The following is a 23,074-nucleotide window of genomic DNA, read 5'->3' on the forward strand; positions in this document are numbered from 1 at the left end:
GGTCCTGGCAACGTGGTTGACAGCAAAGCGTAATCATTTAGGGCACCAATGGAGTAGGGTGCCATTGTGACGTCATAAAGACCATGTCTCATTTTCAAAATCAGTCATTAAAAAAAAATAAATGACTAAAAAATAACTGTCGGGAAAATAAAAGTTTTTTTTTTATCCATCTTGTTATTATTTATATTTTTTGCTTATTTTATCAATTTCAGTGACTAAAAGTAATACTTTTGACTGATGAAAAAATCACCATTACATCTTATTCAGAAAAATTATCCAACTTTATTACATTCCCCATTACGAGTCAGCGATTGAAGAGAAAACAAACAGTAAATTTAATCACTTTTACTTGGTTTAATGGTGATTACGACATTCAAGTAGATAATTCGTAATATCCCCCCCCCCCAAAAAAAAAAAACATGTTTATGCAAACATGAAGTTCATACAATTGTCAAAAATAAATTTCAACTCAATATATATGGTATGTGGTGAATTGAAAATTTACATTGAAAGACAAGTATAATTTTGAACGTATTTTATTAAATTGCTCCCACAATACTAATCAATCTTCTTTAAAATTCGATAAAACAAGCAATTTAAGATTTATTTGGGAAAATTTTATCAAAATTGCAACATTTGTATTTTTTAAACTCTGTTTTGAGTTTCAGCCCTCAATGACCACTCCCCAGAAAGGTATAATCTGGGGTTGACCTCTCCCTCCATCCCTTTCCGTAAGACGCTTCCGATTACTATATTTTCCTGCATGTAATCCGCGAATCATCTGTTAAAAAAGGCAAACTTTATGAGGTGCAGATTATATGCTGCCGCGGATTATCTGTCTTTTTTTTTTCTTAACACCGAAGCATTGAACCTCAATACTTACAGTAGGATTCACCGATAGAGACCATACCATACGCCAACTGAATGTTGTTTATTTTACAAAGTTAGCATGTTCTTTCTCACTGCCTGCCTGTATGTTGGTTATTTTACGTTGCTTGAATGTTCCTCTTATGCAATTCAGACCATGTAAAATAAACAAGAATACAGCAAAATATGAAGCCATTTGCTCAAGATTAAACCGTTATATCCTTGGTCTTGACACTTTGATTTTCAAGTAATCTAGATTTCAAGAAGAAATCATTATATTTTGGATTATATTTCAGATTAATTTTGATTATGCCTTCAAAGTAATTACTTTTTCACGTTTTTAGTTTAGTTGCTCAAATGGTATGTTAAATTCAAACTTTATTTTTTCACATTGCATTATCAACAAATTATACGCCGCCGCAGATTATACGAAGCTTTTTTTTCTTCAGGCCGATTTTAGGACCTGCGGATTATAGGCCGCCCGCGTATAATACGCAGGAAAATACAGTACATTATTTATGATACATCTAATTTGTTCTATGATACTTAATTAAAGGTAAAGCAACACCAATTTTATTATTATTGTTATTATTATTATTATTTTTTATTTATTTATTTATTTTTATTGAAATATATTTGTAAGTTTTGATAGATATCAAACCTTGTTTTAGTTGTAAAAGTAATTTTTAGTGTTGAAAATATTATTTTTTTGGAATTAAACCCTCGTTACTCTACATAACTATTCAAATTTATTACATTCCCCATCACGAGTCGGACTTGTATAAATTAACCGGTAAGGACCTGTTTACATATCGGCCCTCCGTTCTGTCCATCACATTTTTCCTCCCAAAACAGGTTTTCTTTGCTGGTTGCCATGACAGCAAGCCGTCTTGGACGGGACCGGTTTCGATCAGAAAAACCTTGATATCTGATGGCCGTCAAAAGTAAGACAGCATTTCATTGGTTCCCGCCAAGCAGCGCACTCCTTTCTCCGGTGGGTGAGTTCAGCAATGTGATTGATGTGCGGTGACCATATGTGAATGCTACTGTGTTTTCATCGGCAGTCCGTCACGTCAAAAAACGGGATGGACAGAACGGATGACCGATAAGTGAACTGCCCTTAAATGTGAAAAATATTGAATAATTGATCACATTTACAAAGTTGATTTGTGATTGTGTATAATCACCGGCAATTATATACAATCGCCAATTTATCACATTTACCATAACATCTATATATATATATATATATATAGAGAGAGAGAGAGAGATCATTAATCATAAACATTCATATTGTAATCTTAATAAATGTTTAAATCCAAAAAAAAAAATTTAGTTTTAGGTTTCAAGCCACTGCCGCTCAAGCTGCTGTGAAAGAACAAGATGATGTCAAAATGGATAAAAAGCTTGAGAAAAGCACACCAGTATGTTAAACATCGACTCTTATTTTGCTTTAATATATTGTATTTATTTTGAGTTGATCTTTTTAAGACTGTATGATAATTTCTAAAACTGTATTCTTATTTATGTCAACTTGTTTTTCAAAATCTTATACTGAGGCATAGCTAAAAGTTTTCTAATCTTTTTGATCTTTATTTTATGGACACTGCAGTTCAAAACCAAATATCTTGCCTTTTTAACCTGTAAGTGTGCAAATGCCAAATGGCTGTTTTTTTTGTGTGTGTGTGTGTTAAAAGATGTGTTTCAAGTAATTTACAGAATTACGCAGTGACTATAGTTGTGTGAAATTTTGATTGGATATATATTTTTGCTTGTCAAAACAAAAGCCTTTAAAAAAATATTAAATTAAATTTTTGCACTAAGGGGTCGTCTATAAATGATGCATGCTTTGAGGGATAAATTGTGAGTTTGTGACATGGGGGGGGAGGAGATTTATAACAGGGTCATTCCACGAAAATATCAACCTGCCGGCCAAAATTTCAAACTCAATCAATATTATGTGTTATACATAATTTTATAGATAACATTCTTAATTTTCAAATATCGTAAAAAATTTTTCAAGATGGATGCTGTGCGTAGAATAATTACTACTTGATGATCTTCAACAACATGTAAATTTCAACTATAAAGCATTCAAGAAACATGACCTGTAATTTTTTAAGCATACATTCGATGTAAATATTTTTTTTTTTAGTTATTGCTTACATTTTGAGATTTCAGTTTATTTAATTTCTTTCATTGAATTTTAATTTTTTTCTCGTTGAACCTAATTTGAATTCTGTGTTGAGCGGCTAGCTACGTTCGTCACAAAAGTCATATTTTCTCTTTCACACTTTTTATAGGACTATGAAAAGAAAGCTTTTGCTTTATTCTCTTTCCAAGAGCAACCTAGAACGTATTTAAAATGTTGAAATTTTATTAAATTATTTACACAGTTAGCTATCAGCTTGACTAGCATAACATATTGATTGTGACGAATCCAATTGCTTGAAATAAACACTGCATCTTTCGAATGTTTAGTTCAATAAAAAATGAAATGTATATTTTGAAATAGTTGTTTTTTCAATGTTACTGTATAATATTTTGTCATTTTTGCAACAATTAACTGTAGTTGGAACACATATATGTGGAATTCCATTCTCTTTATTTTTTATTTGTCATTGTATGAAAAACCAGCTACAATCATGAATCCCTCAGAAAAACTTTCTTTCGATTCTTTGAACCATGTACTTACATTTTTTCTCCCCTTTTATGACAATAAATGACTCTTTTTTTTTTTTTTTGCTGTTAGCATTTAAATACACTCATGATTTTTCAATTTTGACAATTTTTTCCATTTTTCTTCTAATAAGTGTTTTCCGTTTCGAATTCTACAGTGTGTGCTGTGTTCAGCAATATGCTTTGGAGAAAAATGATGCACATTGTGATTTTTTGCTTTTTTTAAGATTTAAATCAACATTTAGCATTTTGTTTACAGTGTATACCAAGCATTTTAAAGATTTTGTAACTGTCCTTTGAATAAGGGTATTTTGTTTTAACATTAAACAGCGTACCTTTGTAACGATCCGTAGTCTTTGTAAGGTGTCCATATTTTCCTTGGATACTTGTTTGGACTTAAGGTTGCACTTGAAGCTCCAATTTGACATTTCTTCCTTTATAACTGACGATATCACCTATCGATGGGTTAAATAATCACAAAAGAATGATTCTCACATCATTTTAAGGAGGTTCAAGATATCAAGGTTCGACTATTTCTTTTGCAGTAACCAATTTTTTATTACTGCTAATCAAAATTGTCCAAAAAATCTGAAAACAGCCTCTGTATATAGAGATTAGCTTGCTGATTCTAGAAAATATGCAATCTTCACATTGAAATTAGTATAACTAAACCTCATGGGATATACTCCTCTTTATGACTGAGCTTTTCTGACATTTTCAGAAAAACTTTCGACACAGTAGATCTTTTATTGAAGTGTCTCTTGTTGTAGAAAATGAAATTTTGTTTTCCTGTACTTTTTTATATTATTGTTGCCTATTATTTATATGTTTGCATTAAATGAAATCTGCACACAATATTTTTAGTACGAATTTTTATAATGCCTTGAAAAAAATTTCTTTCCTTTAAAAATACTTGAAAAGTGCTTGAATTTTTTCTCCTTGAATGGTATGAACCCTGTAGAAGAGTTTGCCGTTTTTACTTTTAGTCTAAATAAAATTGTTTTATATGAGAATATTGCTGAACTCTGTTGAATAATTTAATTCGATTGAGTCACTGACATAACAAAAATTGCGTGGGCAAAAACGGACCTTCCTCATATGATGTACAAAAACTGCATTCCCATTTTGAAATTATTTATTACACTTCATTTTAATTTTTTCAAACATATTTATCTTCAACTTTGTGCCATAAAAAATAATAAAATAATAATGCTATTAATCATAATAATGCCTTTTCCAAGTGGTGTGACAAGAGAATCTTTTGATTTAAAAGTTCAAGTGAAAGTGGCTGATCAAAAAGGAATTAATTGCAAAAACGTGACATTTAACAAGCTCCCAATTAATTAATATGAACATTTTTGAGTTTGCTCTAACAAAAAGTATGGCTCTTAATTTAGGAACTGATTAACTAACTTCAGTAAAGCATTCATTAAGAAATATTTCCTTGTTTATTCAATGAATCGTTATAAGCTACATATTTTTTATCTATTGAAAGTGAGTGAATGCCATGAAGTAGCAGACTTTTTTCTGTCATATTTTAAATATGAAATCTGTAATAACTTTCATCAATGTAAAAATTGGAGGTGGTAATACTTTGTCTTTAAATCTTGTAATCTTTTGTAGAATAATTTAAAACAGAAAACCAACCCTCACTTGAATCTGAAATTAAGGTGATATTTCCTCCACCCACTTTTTTTCCTCTAATAAGAGCCTCTAATGAGAAGTTCTTTTAATTTCTACAAATCAAGAAGTACAAAAGTTTTCATTATGAATTTAGTAAATACGTACTTAAACATAAAAACTAAATCAATTCAAAAGTTTTTAATTGTTTCCATGCTGCAGATATATTTTGTTTTTAAACTGTGTTATAGTTTTTAAACTTGTGCTCTATGATTACATTAATTTGTTTGTGAAATTTTAAAATAAAATTTTTGCTAATGTAGTTACAAAAACTTGCCTATCAAATAAGGTAAAACTGATTTATAGTTCCGTTATTTTCTGTAAATTTATCTGGTTAAATCATTAAATGTGGTCATTCAAATAAGTTTTATTTAAAAAGTAGTATCCAACTTTGAGAAAAGAATTTAAAGTCATTTGCAAATTTTAAGCTATTTGGTTTTTTCAGTAAATGATTGAAAGATGATTTTACGCTATTTGAATTTAGTTTACATCTATCCAAATTGAATTCCTTCATTATTGTTCGTTTTCTTTCATTATTGTAGTCAAACGTTTTTGCATGGTTTGTTTCTGTGAAAAATTACAATTTTAATTTGTTTTCGATAAATGTATAATGCTAATTATTTGTGTTAGTTGTAGTTATGTAATTGAGAAATAATTTTATTTTTTCTGACTTAGGAAACAAATTCCTTTGTGATGAGCATGTTTAAGGGACTTATAAAAACTGATCAAATATTTCCTTATCCTGATGGTAAGATGTTTATCATTTTGTGTATTTTTGACATTATATTATGATGTAGGGTTGTGTGCCCTGGTATTTTAAATGTTTTCCCATCCTTTACAACAGCAGAATCGATTATCCTGAATATGTAAATCATTGTCTGCTTCTGCAATTTTGTGCCAGGAAGAAATATTTGATGTAAGACAAAGTGAAATAGTTAAGATGACTTACCTTTTTTTAAAATGAACAAATTAAAAATGTATTTTTAGAATTACAGTACAAAAAGAAAGAACAATGAATTTAAAGTAAAACTTGCATGGAAATATTAGTCATTTTTAGCAGTAAATTTGCACATTCAAAAAAAAAAAAGTGGAAAATTTTCATTTTGCATCGGAAAATATTTTCTATTTGACTGTTAAAAATATTTTTCATCAAATAAATAAATAAACAAGCAAACAAATGAATAAGTAATGAAAGAATAAATGAATAAATAAATAGACTAATATCAACCTGAAAAAAAATGAGAGAATAAAATAATGTATGAATAAAAAAACGTGATCAGTAAATGGAAGAATGTAAATGAATTATTTCATGAATGAATAAAAAATGATTCAATAAATGAGTGAATAAGTAAACAAAATGAGCTGTTTCACTTTGCCTCATTCAGTTTGTCTTGCGTGCAAGTGCCAAATCTATCTCAGAGCCAGAGGAGCGTAAGTCGCATTATGATAATTTTACAGTAGAGAGGAAAAATATTTTTTCTGGCCCATGCATAGGGTGGGAGGCACGCTCTTTTAACCCTGGTAAAAAATTGATAAAGGATATTTTTTAAGAAGTACGCTCACATGGCTCAATGCGGAGTAAGCTTCCACATACAATGCACTAATAAACAGAAAATCACAATGTTTGGACTTAGTCCTTCTGGCTCTGAGGTACAAAAATCACCTTAAACATATAAAGTCAAAACATGCTTTATATTCAGTGGCGTAGCTAGGGAAAGGTAGATGGGGCGGTCTGCCCCAGGCGGCACTTTTTGGGGGGCGACAATTTTACTTTTGATGCTAAAAAATTTTAACAGGTTTTCCCAATAAGAAAATCATGCTTTTGATCTATTACTGGAGGAAAAAAAGGAAAAAGAAAAAAAAATCTTCGAATTGTAAGGCTTTGGTACAACTGTGATGATAAAATTATTCTAATACAAAACTTGTATTTTTCTTTTGGACATCTCAGCACTATTGTTTGTTTGTTCTCTTCCTTTGTCTGAAGCTACAGACTGAGGGACCATGTTTTCTTTTTTTCTTTTTACTGTTAAGGATAACTATAGCGAAGGAAACAATAAATTCAATTTGATTTTAAAAAAGTTCCTTGAAAACCACCTTATTAAAATAAAAAAAACTTTTTTTAAAGGAAAGTGACAACAAGAGTAAAGAGAGCGGTCTCAAATGGTGGGCTATTTCTTGCTCATTTTCAGGACAGCGTTATCTGTTTCAAAAATTGTTTTGATTGGTCATTGATTATAAAATTTTCACAAAGACAAAATTAATTTTATGTTCATTTTTTAAAAGCACTTATTCACAACTTGTATGATGAACGCTTGTATTGCTGTTTTACATCAACAAATTCTTTTGAACAATGAGTTTCAAATTTAGTCATTCATTTTAAGGAAAGGTTTTTAATTGGTAAAATGTTCTCTAGGCAAAGCCATTCTCATTTACACCAAAAAATGATTTTTGATCATGAGTGCGAGACCTTCCGTCTCAGGACGGATTTCTGTCTTAGACAAACTTTCCCAGATGGAGGTCGGGACAGAAAGAATTTCAATGACTTTCCTTCACTTTTTACTTAAAAAGAAAAATTGAATGTTTAAAAAATATGCTTTAATTACTGGACCATTCCATAACCACGAATTTACATCAACATTCTCTCGATTTTCCGCCATGCACTTGTTTCGTTTACAACGTGCTTTTGGAGGAGTGGCTTTTACACTCGCACCGATTGTCTTTTTTTAGGTGTAGCTCTGTTATTTCCAACTCACTGCATTGCAGACCGCGGAGTTGCTCGCCATTCTCCCGGATTTTTCGAATTCATCATCTCTATATAAAAATTTAGCCTTTTCTCTTGCTATTTGCGATCATCCTTTCTTTTTTTTTTTTTTTTCTATTTGCGTTTTTTTTTTCGCAAACTTACGTTTTTGAAACTTCGGCATCGGAAAATTTCCAGGAGCTCCTGAACGTTCCCTATTTTCTTTAACGTCATCAAAGATAGACTAAAATTCATATCAAGTTTCAAAATATTTCCGAAGGAAAATCCAGTATTTGTTAGAGATGAGGTCCTTACACCGCTAGATATACATTCTACATTTACGTGTTTTTCAATTTAGTTGAAATGCTTTACGAACAGCACCCCTGAACCTTCCTCAATATCATCACGTATCCAAAGATAGCCAAAAATTGCTTTTTCAAGACTTCAATTTGGGAAAATTTCCTTGAAGTCCCGACCCCTTAACGTCACCAAGGAAAGCATAAAACTGATTTTAATTTTGGAAAGAAAAAAAAACTGGAGCTAACTCCAAGCCTCTTTTCTATAAGTGTAACTAAAAATTTTTTTTAATTCTTAATTTTGACTTAATTTTTGGAATTTTTCGGTGGGGCTCTGAATTACTTTTTTTTTTCTCTCTTCTGCAAGAAAAATAAAAAGGAAAAAAAATAAATTTCTTTTCTTCTTTGTTAAAATCTTATTGAAATACTTTTGACTCTTTAATGTATTAACTATTTCCCATCAAAAGGGCGGCAAATTGAGGAACCGCCCTGGGTGGCAGAAAGTGTAGCTATGCCACTGCTTATATTAACAAAATAAGTACCACATTGGACATTAGTAGGTTTCAATTAATACTTAAGAAGGTAATCATAAAAACCTTTTAATTTTATAATAACATAAATAATTTTTCCATGAAGTAAAAAATATTATTATATGCACATCAAATTTTCAAAGTAATTACTAGTATTATTATATACCTTAATCTTTAGAGGTTTTTAGTTTTGGACTGGAATTTGCTATATCTTTTAAAATATTGCTAGATAGGTGGTGTTGCAAACTGAACACATTTTACCATCTCACTTTGTCCCGCTGTTTCCCTTTAACTTAAAATTGCAAGCATCTTATTCAATTTCAAAGTAACTGTAATTTGATAAATGGTTCTGAAGAGAATTTTTTTATTCCATCATTTTTTAATACAGTAAATAAATATCTCTACAACAGTAAATATTTTTATTTGATGAAAATTGTGTTAAATATTAGAACATCAACTGGAGGTTCATTTGAGAATCATTGTTAATAAAAAATACATAAATAAATAGTTGCTCTGCTTTCTTGCTCTTATAGCATTTAACCCTTTACGAATTTGAAATTTCTGATGATCAGATTATTGTAGTGTACTACTGCTTTAGAAAAAAGGTATTTCTATAAATGTTTAACCTTTTTCTTAGTTCAGCCGTTTAATGGAAAAATAAAATTCTTTCGAAATTTTCTGAGGATTTTTTTTTTTTTTTTTTTGAAAAAGGAGCAAAATGTTCAGAAAAAAAGTGGGAGGCTTCAAGTTTATACCATAACAACTTATAAACTGACCTCTAGAATTATTAATTGTAGTAGAAATTGCTATTGGACTGGATGCTATTAAAATTTTGAAACTGAATTTGTCATGTATGTATGCATTAATGTAAAGGGTACTTGTGACTCTATAATACTCATAATGTTTTGTTTTTTTTTTTTTTTTTTTTTTCTTTTCATATATGCTCATAGTTTTGAATGCTGAAGACAAAGAAACTTTAAAAATGATGGTAGAATCTCCTAAAAGGTTCTTTGAGGTATCTATATGTTTATTCTTCTGCCTTCATATATTTTCTTAAATATTGTGACACTTGATGTTTTCTTGATTGTACTTCAGTCTTTTGTTCCTCTAAATAATCCATAATACAAAGTAAGTATATAAATAATTTTGCAATATTTTAGGATGTACTTATTCATTTTTTTGATTTAGTTTACTTTTCTCTGTTTTGTATTTCACATACAGTAAACCCTTCCTAACAGACAGCCCTTTTATTCAGACAATTTTTAATTCCCCAATTCCAAGGCAAGTAACATTATTAGACCCATATCCTGCGGACACCCCTCTAGTGCGGACCAAAAAAAAAATTCCTGTTAGTGTCTGCATTAGAAGGATTTTACTCTACTTACAAAACACAGTCACATATAAAAAAAAATCTAAAAATTATAATTCCAAATTCCTGCTGTTTGAGTGTAAGCAAGTATTCTCTTTCTTCTCCAATGTAATGAGTATCTCATTCCTAAGAGAAAAAATATTTTTTCTTGCTTTTTGAACTTATTTTTTTTTAAAACTAAAAATATACATATGTATATTTTTGCTTTGAACTGAACTAATTCAAACATTCTAGACATATCTATTTCACTCAATCAAAAAAGATTCACGTTTGAATGATATATGGTTGTTTTTGAAAACTGAGCAGACAACATTCATGGTTTATACGCTTTTGAAAAATGTTAAAAAATTGCTTGATTAAAGTTTCATTTTCAAATGCTTGAAAGAGGTTTGAATTTTGTGATTCTTTTTAAAAAGCTTTATTAAAAAATACTTGTCAACAGCATTTTTTGCTGCTTGAAAAAATCATGGAGTTGCTCCAGTTTTATTTGTATATTATGAAATTTCGGTGTTATTCCTTTTTTTTCCTCTGAAAAATTTGATTTTTTGACTTATTTAAGATTTCTACTTAACTGAATTTTTACAATCAATAACTCATTTAATTAAAAATTTTTATTTGGAATCTTGCCAACATTGAGCTTGTGCTTCGCCAAAAATTGCTTGCAGTGTTTGAAATTTCAATCACTTTACATTTGTTACTTTTTAAATATTTTTAAAGTTGGAAGCTATTTTGACACATACTACCTTAAATCTGCCTAATTTATTTTTTTATAGTAACAATTTATTTATTTTCTTAATTTAATTAAATTGGATAATTGATCACTGCTTTCAGCACTGTTATTACCAAATCTGCAGGTTCTAATACTGGCACTCTTAAATTGCATGTGACTAAACACAGTGTATTAAATGCCATGCTCAAAAATGCCTTAGAAATCATGGCTTGTATAAAGCAAACAAGCATTGCAAGTATATTTCTTCATATGTTTCCTAATTTCAGTCACAGAAAAACTTTGAAATGAATTTTGAAAATATTTCATATTTTTTAACTACTTATTGTACTACATTAGGCTTTAATATTTAAATATTACTTTTTTGTTGTTGTTTTAGTTCAGTGGTAGTCAATCTGGTTTTTAGTCCCTAATATTAAAGATTAATTTGAAGTTTTTCCCATTCGAGACGAACGGCACAAATGGTACGTCAGCATGAGATGCTCTTCTGATCCGAATAAAGCTAACTTAATTTGCCGTAACTGCACAAAATCACTTATCGCATAAGATCCATTTTCTTGACAAAAAACTCATGTGGGTTGACAGACATCAGAATTAATCCAAAAATAACTATGAAAACCACAAGTAACTGTTCCAAAATCTGCATTAAAAATAAAATAAAAAATATTTTGTAATACTTTTAATCACAATAAACAGATTTGTATATAAGCTCAATTTTCATTTTTGATCAAAAACAGATTTGTATGTAAGTTCATTTTCACATTACATTGATTTAAGTTGACAAAACATATTTAGAATATTTTTTCAACAAAAAAAAACTATTAAAAATGACTTCATACACGCGTTTTTCATTCAGTGACAGTTCATCGTCGAAAAATTTAGTTATCAAAAAAAATTACAAACATTTTCTACAATAGATTAAACACTTGAATTGAAAAGAATATCAAGTCTTTTTGGGTTGGTGGCTTCATGAAAATATCTGACAAGTTAGAATTACTTTCTACATGTGCAACAGCAAAAATATTCTTAGCAATCAAATCACGAATGAAAAATAGTTTTATATCAATATGTTTACTTCTGCGGTTTTCTATAGGTGATTTTACAAAATCTAAAGAATCTTGGTTGTCGACATAAATAATTGCTTTTATTTTTATGAACTTTAAAAGTTTATTTTTCAAACATTCTTCCAAAATTCTATCAAACCACAAGGTTTCTTTTGCCGCTTCCGTCAATGCTATGAACTCGGATTCCATAGTTGACAAACTAACACTTCGTTCTTTAAAAGTTCTCCATTCGATAGGAGCTTTATCCAACATAATCATTTGACCCCCCTCCCCCCAAAGAAGTTCTATTGTCTTTATTTGATGCGAAGTCTGCATCTGAAAAGCTATTATTTGGATTTTACTGCATTTTAATTTTAACCTTAAATCACGGAATTGATAAAAATATCCAAACTATCTTGAAATCCCATCCCAATGACGTTTCCCAGGGTTATTCTGAAATTGACGAAACAAATTTACAGGATATGAGCGTGTTCTATTGGCTATAAATGCTAAACATCCTAACAAATTTTGATATGGAAACTTAGTCATTTGTAACTTTTCATTTTGTGTATTAGGACAGTCAGACTTAGTGTAAACAATGCCTTTACTAATTGGAAGAGAGGTAGATGGGAATTTGAACTTCTTAAAACGATCATACACTTCTTCAATGTAGGAAGTTTGATGTAGATGCTAATCTTTCCCGTTAATTCAAATTCTACCCCTAGCAATTTTTTTGTACTTCCCAATACCTTCAAATCAAAGTGTTTACTTAAAGAATTTATTGCACTGTTCATATAACTTTCCTTTTTACCAAAAATAACAATGTCATCAACATATACAAGCAATAGAACATTAGAATTAAAATATACACAATTGCATGATTCAAATTTCTTAAAACCCATTTGCGATAAAACTTGATCCAATTCATAAAACCATAAGCGCCCACTCTGGTGTAACCCGTAAATAGCCTTATTTAATTTCCAAAAATAATCTTCCTTCCCTTTTGTTACAAAACCGAGAGGCTGTCTCATATAGATTAAATCATCAATTGGAGCATATAAGTAAGCGCTCTGGACATTGCACTGCATATTTAGCCAGTTTGCACAAGTAATTAACAGAGAAAAGAAAAATCTAATAATTCCAAAATTGCATGCTGGGCTATAAGTCTCGTCAAAATTCCGGTTTTTGATTTGCTGCATTCCGTTTGCAGCCAATCTGGCCTTGCAAGATTTAACGAGACCTTTTTCATCTTTCTTTAAAGTATAAACCCAGCGAGACCCAACTGAAACAATATTTTCCGGCAATTTTGCCAAATTCCAAACCTTTTGACTGAAAAATTTCCAGTTCGGTCTCCATTGCTTCTTGCCATTTAGCACTTTCTTTTAATTTTAAAGATTGTAATTTCTAGGTATTTGGATTTCATTTTCTAGTCATAAATTTTTATTGTTTACCTTGGGACATACAAACACATTACTTACTTGCCCCTCTGTTAGATCTTTCCCTTTAAAGATAAACATATGTGGATCATAGTTTCTTTTAATTTACAATGTTTTTCAATGTCATGTTTAGATCTTAATCTTTCCTTTTCCCCTTTCTCAAAATAATATACATCATTCCGTGTACTATCCGGTCTTTTCACAACTTTTCTCATCTAAACCGCATCGCGTAAATGTAAACTATTTTCTCTGTCCGTATCTTCCGATTGAGAACTTGTTTCACTTTCCCCTCTTTCACTCCCGCTAGCAATCAAGCTTTCAGAATCGGCCGAATCTGAACTTTGCTGTTCTTTCGTCTTTTCTTTCTCGCTCAAGGTTGCAGGCGAAAGTGCCATGGGCCATGAAAGAACTTGTTTCTCGCCCTCATTTGATTCATTTTGAAAATCAGTTTGGAAAAAAGAGTTTTCTTTGAACAATACATTAATTGATTATATTATTTTGTTGCTGTCTCTCAGATATATTCTGTAACCTTTTCTATTGAACGTGTAACCTATTAAAACACCCTTTTGTGCTTTTAAATCCAATTTTTTTCTAATTATTTGGGCACACCAACAAACAATATTTTTCCAAAAGCACAGAGATGCCGGATAGAGGGTTTTCTCCCCCCCCCCCCCCCATAGAGTTCAAACGGGGTTTTAGTCTGTTTGGCATGGCAAACCCTATTCCAAGTGTACGTGAAATATTTCATCGCCTCTGGCCAAAAATTCTGAGGTAAACCATTCTCCTTTAAAATCACTCGCGTATTATCTGCAATTGTTCTATTAAAGTTTTCTGCTGTCCCATTTTGTTCCGGAGAATAAAAATTGGTTAATTCATGATGAATATCTTTCTCCTTAAAAAAATTATCCAACTCTTGGTTTACGGACTCAGTAATGTTGTCTGTCCTTACTGCATTGACATCTCTTCCAATAAACTTTTCTGCTTTTGGGTCATTCCATGCAAAATTCGCAAAAAAGTGATGGCCGCATGGTAACAGATTTTTATGAAATTTGGTATACAGGTTCCTTTTATGCCTACATAAATAAATCTAAAATATTTTTGCTTAAAATTTTTTATTTGAATAGTTACATGCGATTGAAAATTGGTCAAATTGAACAGCATTCTCATAAATGATAAATGTTGCACTTTTGAAGGCTTGTATCTTATTAACTATTTAATGAAAACATAAAAGTTATATGTTGTTGCAATCTATGGAGTAGGGTAATTAATCTGATATCAGTAAAATTTTCAAAGTAATTATAGTTAACTTTTAACCGAGTTTCAAAAACTGAAAATATTTCAATTTTCTCATAATTAAGCATTTTGTTTTTTAATCTCAATCTTTAAGGAATGCATTAGCTTTGATGAAATTAATACCCAATAATGTGCTAAGTATCATAAAAGAAATACCATACTTTTGAAGTTGTATTTTAACTCCTTTGTCTTCAAAATCAGTTTTAAACTTAGTGACATTTTGCAAAATGATGATTTTCCCTTTCACATACCCACAAAAATTCAAATGAGGGAAAATTCAGACAACTTTCGAATTTTACAAGAATATAAAGCTGCGTTTCTACTATTTGCTTGAAGAAACTCGAAATTGGTTTTTGATTTCCAAACGTAAAATAAATTCAGAAAAATAGCCTTTTTTTTTGTTTTATGGGTCAATCCGTACAGGTTCAACGGATGGGTGCGCTCGACCATTTTTAATTTTTTTTTTTTGAAATTCATATTCCTAAAAGCTGCATATGAAAGATGTTTAAAACCACTTTTATTTTTTCTCTCAACTGGACCTTTGATTTTTTGTAGGTCATCAAAAGTGATTTTCGTAGTCAAAAATGGGACTTTTAGACCTTTGCATTTTGGCCGAAATTTATTTGAATTACATTTATGACAGTTAATTTAACGCTTTGATGTTAAAGTGCATAAGTTGATAGTCTTACATGCTGAGTTACGTAGCTGTAAGTTAATTATTAAAATAATGGCAACAGGGTAAATTTCAAGGCCAAATGAAACATTTTACTCATTTCAAAGGGGGATAACTCACGTAGGGGACGGAAACACAAAATGAAATACGACAAAAACTAATCACTGGAACCATGCTAAAAAGAATATGTAACTGTTGCTGTGTGTTTGTGCACCCTTTACAGATTACAGCCCCTCAAAAATCGGAAAAATGACGAAAATTAGATTTTTAGACCCTTATAAACCAAAAGGGGATGGAATTAAAAATAAAATTTCCTGGCCAATTGAATATTCCGTTCAAGTACTATACATGTTGTACATATTGTCTTTTCTATTTGGTTTGTAAAAAAGATACACGTCTTTGAAATTATGCAATTTTGCTAGTCAATTCACACACTAAAACAAATAAAAAGTGTGAAAACGTCATGGTACCTTCTTAAATTGCATATATTGTGCCCTATATAATACATTATACTGAAAAAACATATTGTAATTTTCAAAATAATTATTTTAATTTCATAACTTTAAAATATTTGAACATGAACGAGTGGAATTGACTGGGCTGGCGGTGTATTTCATGCATTTCTGCCTTAGCCCTGGCTATAGGGTGGTAACTTACTGAATGAACGAGTAGTTTATACTGTATGGAACCTGTATGGATTGACCCTTATGTGAAATTACGAGAATTCAAAGAATTAGATAAACGACTAAATGATGCAAAAGCAAGTAAAACTAACATTTATTTCAATTTTAAAAAATGTACATTTCAGAATGTACTTCATAAACATGGTTTTGAGAAAATGAAACACGAAAGAAGTGATTAGTTTTGCTAAACTTACAAAATAAAAGGAAGCAACTAATGAGATTTTACCTTAGTTCAAGTTACTCTAGTAACAAAAATACGCTGATACCAATGATTAAAATTAAGTAGCATCTAAAAAACACTTCAATATATTATGTAAAAAAATTGAGTAAATTTAGAGCATTCCCTCATTTTCAAAAAAACATCTGAAATAGAGGAAAAATGAAATTTTTGGAAATTTTCGATTTTTTTTAAGTACAATTTCGTCATCAAGAAATTCATAAACAGTTACTAAATTAGAGCAGATAGTTACTTATAGATAGTTTTTCAATCTGAATTATTTTTACTGTTATATTTTCATTAAAAGAGCTAGAAGAGTGATTTAAAATCTGAAGTAAATTGGCAAAATTTCAATCTTTGTTAACATCTCCGATTCAAAAAAAGATCCGAGTAAATTTTACTTTGCTCTTTCTCAATAGAGATTTGTTTATAGAATGCGGAAATATTTATTTTTTAAGTGTACGTTTATAACTTATGAAGTTATTGAGTCACAAACTGGCAGCAATGAACTCTGAAAATTTAGGCTTAGCGTAAGCATCAACTTCTAACTTTAATAACAAAGCAACAAACAGTTTTTAAACTTTCATACTTTGCATTTCCTCATAGATATGCATGGTTTACCTAAATAAAAATTTTCATTGAAATCTGTGACATGTCAGCCACAGCTGATTTGCTCATTTCGCATGGAATGATCCTTTTATGATATGGTTTATCAAAATTTCGGGTACCTGACTTTTATACTTTATAGGATAGAGAGAACTTCTCTTTGAAAATTCATCTATAACAGATAAATAATAACGTTCTCCATTTCCACCCTCACCATTGCAAGGTCCCCAAACATCACAAAAAAGCAAGCAAAACGGACTGTCGGATTTTGTATCCCCAATCGTTTTAAAACTCACTCTTCCGAATTTTCCTAGTTTACAAGTGTCACAATTAATTTTAACATTTTTTAATTTCTGGCAAACCAATAAACAGCTTGTAAACCCCCTGTCCCTTGGATACTTTCAGTATTTATGTGTCCAAAACGTTTATGCCATGTTTCTATGTTAACATGATTGGACTCAAAAAAAGTATTTGCATTATTATGATCACAAACAGGTAATTGGTTCGATTTTACAGAATCAACAATATAAACATTATTTTCTAAATTTGCTTTAAAAATTAATTTACAACTTTTGTCTAGTACTTCCACGAAGCCACCACCCCCTTCAAATTTAGCACCCTCCCCCCCCCCCCCCAAATCAAATTTTGGTCTGGACAAAATATTTCTTCTCAACCTTGGTGAATACATGACATTTTCTAAAAAAACAGATCTATCCCCGAAACGAACTTTAATTTTCCCACTTCCTTCAATGGGAAAAGTTTCTTGACTGCTACTGCCATTTGTACATCCTTTAAGGGAGAAAAAGTTTTAAACCAGTTCTGGTTATGTGTGTAATGATGGCTGGCCATCGTGTCAAAGATCCACTGCGATCCCTTTACCTCTACTTCATTCAAATCTGCCTCGGATAAGAAAAAGGATCAATACTCACATTTGTCAGTCAATGGAGACCTCCGCTGGTCCTGAGGATTCCCAAATCGGGCTGCTCTTTGTCACCGACTTCTTCCCCGCTGGCTCGGTCTTCCTCTAAAATTCTTGTATCATGTAGAAGTTCCTCCTTCGTTTACTGGGATTGGGGAGGGATTTCGACTTGATTTTTGCTGCCTTATTTCCAGAAAGTTTCTCCTGAGGTGTCCTGTTCGGTCGCATCTGTAACAGCGCTGCCGATTTTGGACGGTCATCACTTCAAGCTGCTCTTTGGTTTTCGTCTTGAAGGCTAATCTACTTTCCTCAATCACTAGATCCTCCACCAATTTCTCAAACTTGAAATCTTACTCATTCCTTGTCAGCATTGCTTGCACCAGATTATCATATTCCTTTGGCAAATGTTGTAAAAGTTGAAAACAGGTGCAATCTTTCGGGTATTGGGGGTAGCTAACTCCTATAGGGTCAAACAGCCGTTACAGTCTGGCCACAAATAGGGAAATGTTCTCATTTCTTTCAGGTCTTGAGTTCTGGAGTTCCATTAGTAGTTGCATCCGGGAGAAATTGTTGTCGGGATAAAAATACAATTTTAGCTTCTTCCATGATTCTCGGGGATCTTCACAATTTTCAATAATCTTCCTAAGTCGTTGCTCAACATTCAGAAAAATAATCGATATAGCTGCTCTCCTCTGAACATGGTAATCTTTGATGTCAGCTTTGGTGACTCCCGTCTCCTTGCTTTTGACTGGTTCCTCTTCTGTACCATCTACAATACTCCAACAGTTCCTGTCTAAAAGAAAGAATTTTAGATTCGTGGCCCATTCGACGTGAATTCGAGTTGTTCAATTCTTCAATCTTTACGGCTTGAGTTGACATCTTCCCTAAATTCTTTTTGAAAAATTCTTTAAAAGAAATTGTATCTTCCTTCAAATTGAAAAAGCTGTCATCCTGTTTTCTTAAATAAGTAGCTCCATTTCTTAAAAACAGAATTAATTCACGTATTTCTTTTTCTATCCCAATTTGTAAGATAAACTTCTTCTTCAATCTAACTGAATATGAACAGGGAAGGGCATCTGGGCCCATAACCCTCTTGTTGACCAAACATCTGAGCTTAACTCCAATAAATCTAAGAATGGAGTAAACTCTTAAGGTTTAGCAAATGCCTTCGTTGTAAATTCTATGAGTTTTCTTGAAGATTGAAGTAACAGAATTCAGTTAAAAACTAACTTCATTTTAATCATCCATATAATAAATAACAACTGTAAAATAATATAACTTATGTAAATAGTAAATTAATAATAACAGAATTTAACAGCTTTCAACTAAAACATAAAGTTTTCCTTAATACGTTTCATAAAGATTGAAGTCCCTAACACTCATGTTCTAAATAAGTTTTACAAAATTTAATACCCTAACTATCATGGCGAAAACTAAAAGCCATTTCCTATCCTGATTTCAGGATGCCGCTTTCAATAGCGTGCGATCCTCTAAAAAGAATGACTATCCTCAGACGAAAAAAATGAGAAACGCGAACAGAACTGATTTCTTTCTCATTCCTTCTGCTTATATCCTGTCCCCGTACGACGCAGCACGTCACGCCAGGAATGCGTACATAAAAGCCACCTGGCTCCTTCCAGAACATTCTATCTGCTCTGAGTCATCAGGAGATTACGTCATCCATCCGCTCATGGACTGACGTCACATACTTCGAATCTCGTTCCTTCCGATGTTTACACATCATAGCTTTCCGATCCGCGATTAGAAACAAGTGAGTAAATACATTTACACTTAGCTTTTAAAATGAAATGGTGAGAATAATACCTAAATAGACATAGTAGCTATCAAAACCCTATTTTCTCGCATCCATCCAAAATATGCTTCATCTTGCCGAAAATGCGTAGAACTTAAATAAAAACCCAATTTTTGTGCATATCACCATAAATGTGTAGAACTTACTTAAAATCCCTGTTTTCTCGCATGACTCGGAGCTGCCGGCAATGGCAAGAATGTATCATCCTTTCAAGTGGTGCCGTGTGTCATGAATAGAATTTATGTTGTTCTTTTTAATTTCGTTCAGATGAGTTGCACTTCCTCTAGTGAGATACATATACCACAAAAGTAATCTCATTTGAATTTTTTTGTTTTTCATTTTTTTAAAATGAAAATATTTCTGTTCAGTATTTTTCTTAAATTTTTTATTTAGTGCAATATCAATGGTTTATGTGTAATTTGAACTATGAATCGTGTTGATACCTCAATTGATTATTTTTTAATTGTTGCATTAAGATGCTTTCTTAACCAACACATATTCATTTTTCTGAGCCCTTTGAGTGGCTGTGTCAGCTTTTTCAGAAATTAGGGCCGTGGTCCTTGGAGGGGCCTCGCTCTGAGTCTTAGTAATGTAAGTTCTGAAAACTTTGTAGGGGGAGGGGATTCAGAGACCTAACTGACATGGGATCCACCTTGACCTTCGACGGCATTGTTAGTTTTCGCTTTTACTATAAATAAATATTAAATGATTTTTTGAAGAAAGCAGATAATTTCTTGAAATTTCAAACACTTACCAATCGTACCAAACTATGAAAGATTGTTTTTTTGAGTCAGTTTTTTAATTTCTCTGTAATTGAGTCCCATATTTCCTTTTCAAGCGACATATATTGTACGGATAGAAATTTAAATATCGTTATTGCGTAGTAGATACATACCGATATATGACGGTATATTGCCCAGCCCTAATAAATATATACATTTATTTAATAACAAGAACTTTATCCTTTAATAATAACAAAAACAATTTTTGACTTACAACAAAATATTTAAATATGAGTATCAATTTTCGAAAATAGTTTGTATTATTATACTCTTTGATTTTCAGAGTTAATGTTTTCTTGACTGGAATAGATTACATATGTTTAAACTATTACTAGGTAGTAGGGCGTTGCATTGATTCTTTGCAAAAAAAAGCTGGTGTACCTCCTACATCATTTAACCGGTTTAGAATTTTTCTCTAAACCAATTCATCGATACCCCACTGACTACAAATCTAACCACTGATGTTTAGACATTGTTGTCGATTTAATCTCGTAATTGTTTCAAATCGCTAGGGTAGCAAGGACAGCCCGATGGAAGGTCACTGTGACCTACATGAAATGTTCATATTCCTTTTTTTTTTTTTTTTTGTAACGCTCCGGTAAATTTAGAGACTTTTCAAATTTCCTCTTTAAAATATAATGATGTTTAGTGTATTTTCTCATGTTATTTATGCTTGTGTTCATACTGGTGTTTATGATTTGGTACAATACAGAGTAGAATTTGGCAAGTAAAAAATTTCACCTTCTCAAAAATTCAAGTTCTGGGCCGTTCTGTGTAGAAGTATCATTAGCAAACAAAGATCTCCATTTTTCTCAAAACTTCCAGGAAAAAGTCTTGACGGAAAATATATTGATAAACAACGTTTATCTTTTAATCTTTCACCAAACTCGCGTATTTTAATGTGTTTTGAAGAACCCCTTTTTAAATGCAAGCAGATGAGACAGTTTTCCAAGAGCCTCACATCTTTTTGCACTGAAAGAATAGGTTTATTATAAGCTCAAAACACATGTCTATAATATTTATTGCTACTTTTTCCTCTTGAATATATTATGTAAAATTTAAACAAGTAGTTATAAGTAAAGTTCTTTTAAAAAAACTTAATCCTGATGCATCACAGCATCGCAATGTAATTTTAGCAATGCATCACCATGCAGAAATTCCTACATCGACCAGACCTACTAGACACACTGTAAAAAAAATCTGAAATGCTACCGGTTATTTCCGTGGAACGTTTCGGGACTTCGCATGTTTTCGGCTATTTCCCTGTAATATCAAGAATCTTTGCAAAAAAAGTGTCTTGAATTGCTACAAGTTACACGAATGCAGAATTTTCACTGTTGTGAAATATATTAGCTACCAGTTTAAAGATTGAATGAGCATGTTTATTAGTGTATTGGCTTAAGCTTGATTACGGCTCATCCAGATTGATTAAGTCCCTAATGGGAGCAAATAAGTCATTGGATAGCTGCAGTTTTGCATTGCAAAATGTGCAATTATCTGCTAGCATTAGCCATTGATGCTATAGCGCTGTAGGAGCTTTCTTGGTGAGTCGGGAAGGTTCTAATCTATTGCGTCAAACCTACTTAGTTTTTCTTGAAAGTTCACAAGACATGAGTGGCTTTAAGAGGAGAGATATCTCAATTCTTCAGAAAGGTTACTGACTTTTTCCGGAAAACATTCCTGGTTTTTGCAAGATATGTTACAGGCAGAAATTGGGCACATCAGCTGCCTATTATTTCTCAGGAACGTTTCTCAATCGTTTTTACAGTGTAAGTGACGCTAAAAGCAGAGTAAATATTTCACCATTTCACTTTGCCTGACATTTCCCTGCTAAATATTCTACTTGTTCATTAAGTGTATTTTAAATGTTAAATATCTATTGAAAAAGACTACAGAAAACAAAATATAGTTATAAACTGTGCTTCACTGTAATAAAATAAGTTTCTTTTTTATACGTCTTTATCAATTATGTTTTTCATACAGTCTCTTCAAAAAGGTATAAATGGTGCTTCACTGTATTTAAAATTAATTACAATGCTCGTTTAAATTTCTTTTTGTGATAATTCTTACTCCTATTTTTGTAAGTGCATTGTAGCCCTGCCACCCTCCCTCCTCCTTGTACACAATAAATTGTTCTTTGAAGAGTTTCAAATTTATGAAGTATCTCCATTAAGTCTTCCCCAGTGGTTAGAAGTAGTGCGCTACAAGTAGCGACGCTACTGTAGTAGCTACAGTTTTTAGTAGTTTGTAGTGTAGCGCACTACTTTAAATAAAAATGTAGAGTAGCGAGTAGTTCGCTACAAAAAAAAAGTAGTTTGTAGCAATTTCTGGATACTACTTTTGAATAAAGTTTCAAAAAAAAACCCGTTTTCAAACGAATCTGACTGGTTCAAGTCTTACGCAAGTAAAACTTGCATCAATCAGATTCGTAAGACTGAAAAATACGAGCTGACCTCTGACATATTATTTTGACGCCAGACGTTCTATCTGTCTGATGCCATTAGTTTCTTTGGCATAGAAACTTTCACATTTTCCCAATATTCGCCTTGAATAGAGCATGGCTTAGAAAGAAATAAAAGAATTTTTTCGTTTCGTGCAAGCTTTGTCCATTGAGAAAAAAGCTTTCAGTATCAATGCCATATATGCACATGCAGTCGAATCTCAACTTACGCGAGGGATCGTTTCAAAACTTTTAGGTTGATATTTCGCGTTGTACTCTTA

The 23,074-nt window shown here is 31.5% G+C and overlaps 1 protein-coding gene across 1 annotated transcript in view; it reads left to right on the forward strand.

Moving 5' to 3' along the window:
* The window catches only part of LOC129219424 (very long-chain specific acyl-CoA dehydrogenase, mitochondrial-like), a 74,640-nt gene that overhangs the window by 14,062 nt on the left and 37,504 nt on the right, over positions 1 to 23,074 (forward strand). The window contains 3 exon segments of the mRNA XM_054853822.1: positions 2,204 to 2,291; positions 5,902 to 5,974; positions 9,743 to 9,807. Of these exon segments, the coding sequence (XP_054709797.1) occupies positions 2,204 to 2,291; positions 5,902 to 5,974; positions 9,743 to 9,807 (226 nt within the window).

The sequence above is a fragment of the Uloborus diversus genome, chromosome 3 (assembly GCF_026930045.1).
Source record: "Uloborus diversus isolate 005 chromosome 3, Udiv.v.3.1, whole genome shotgun sequence".
In the NCBI taxonomy this organism is placed as follows: Eukaryota; Metazoa; Arthropoda; class Arachnida; order Araneae; family Uloboridae; genus Uloborus; species Uloborus diversus.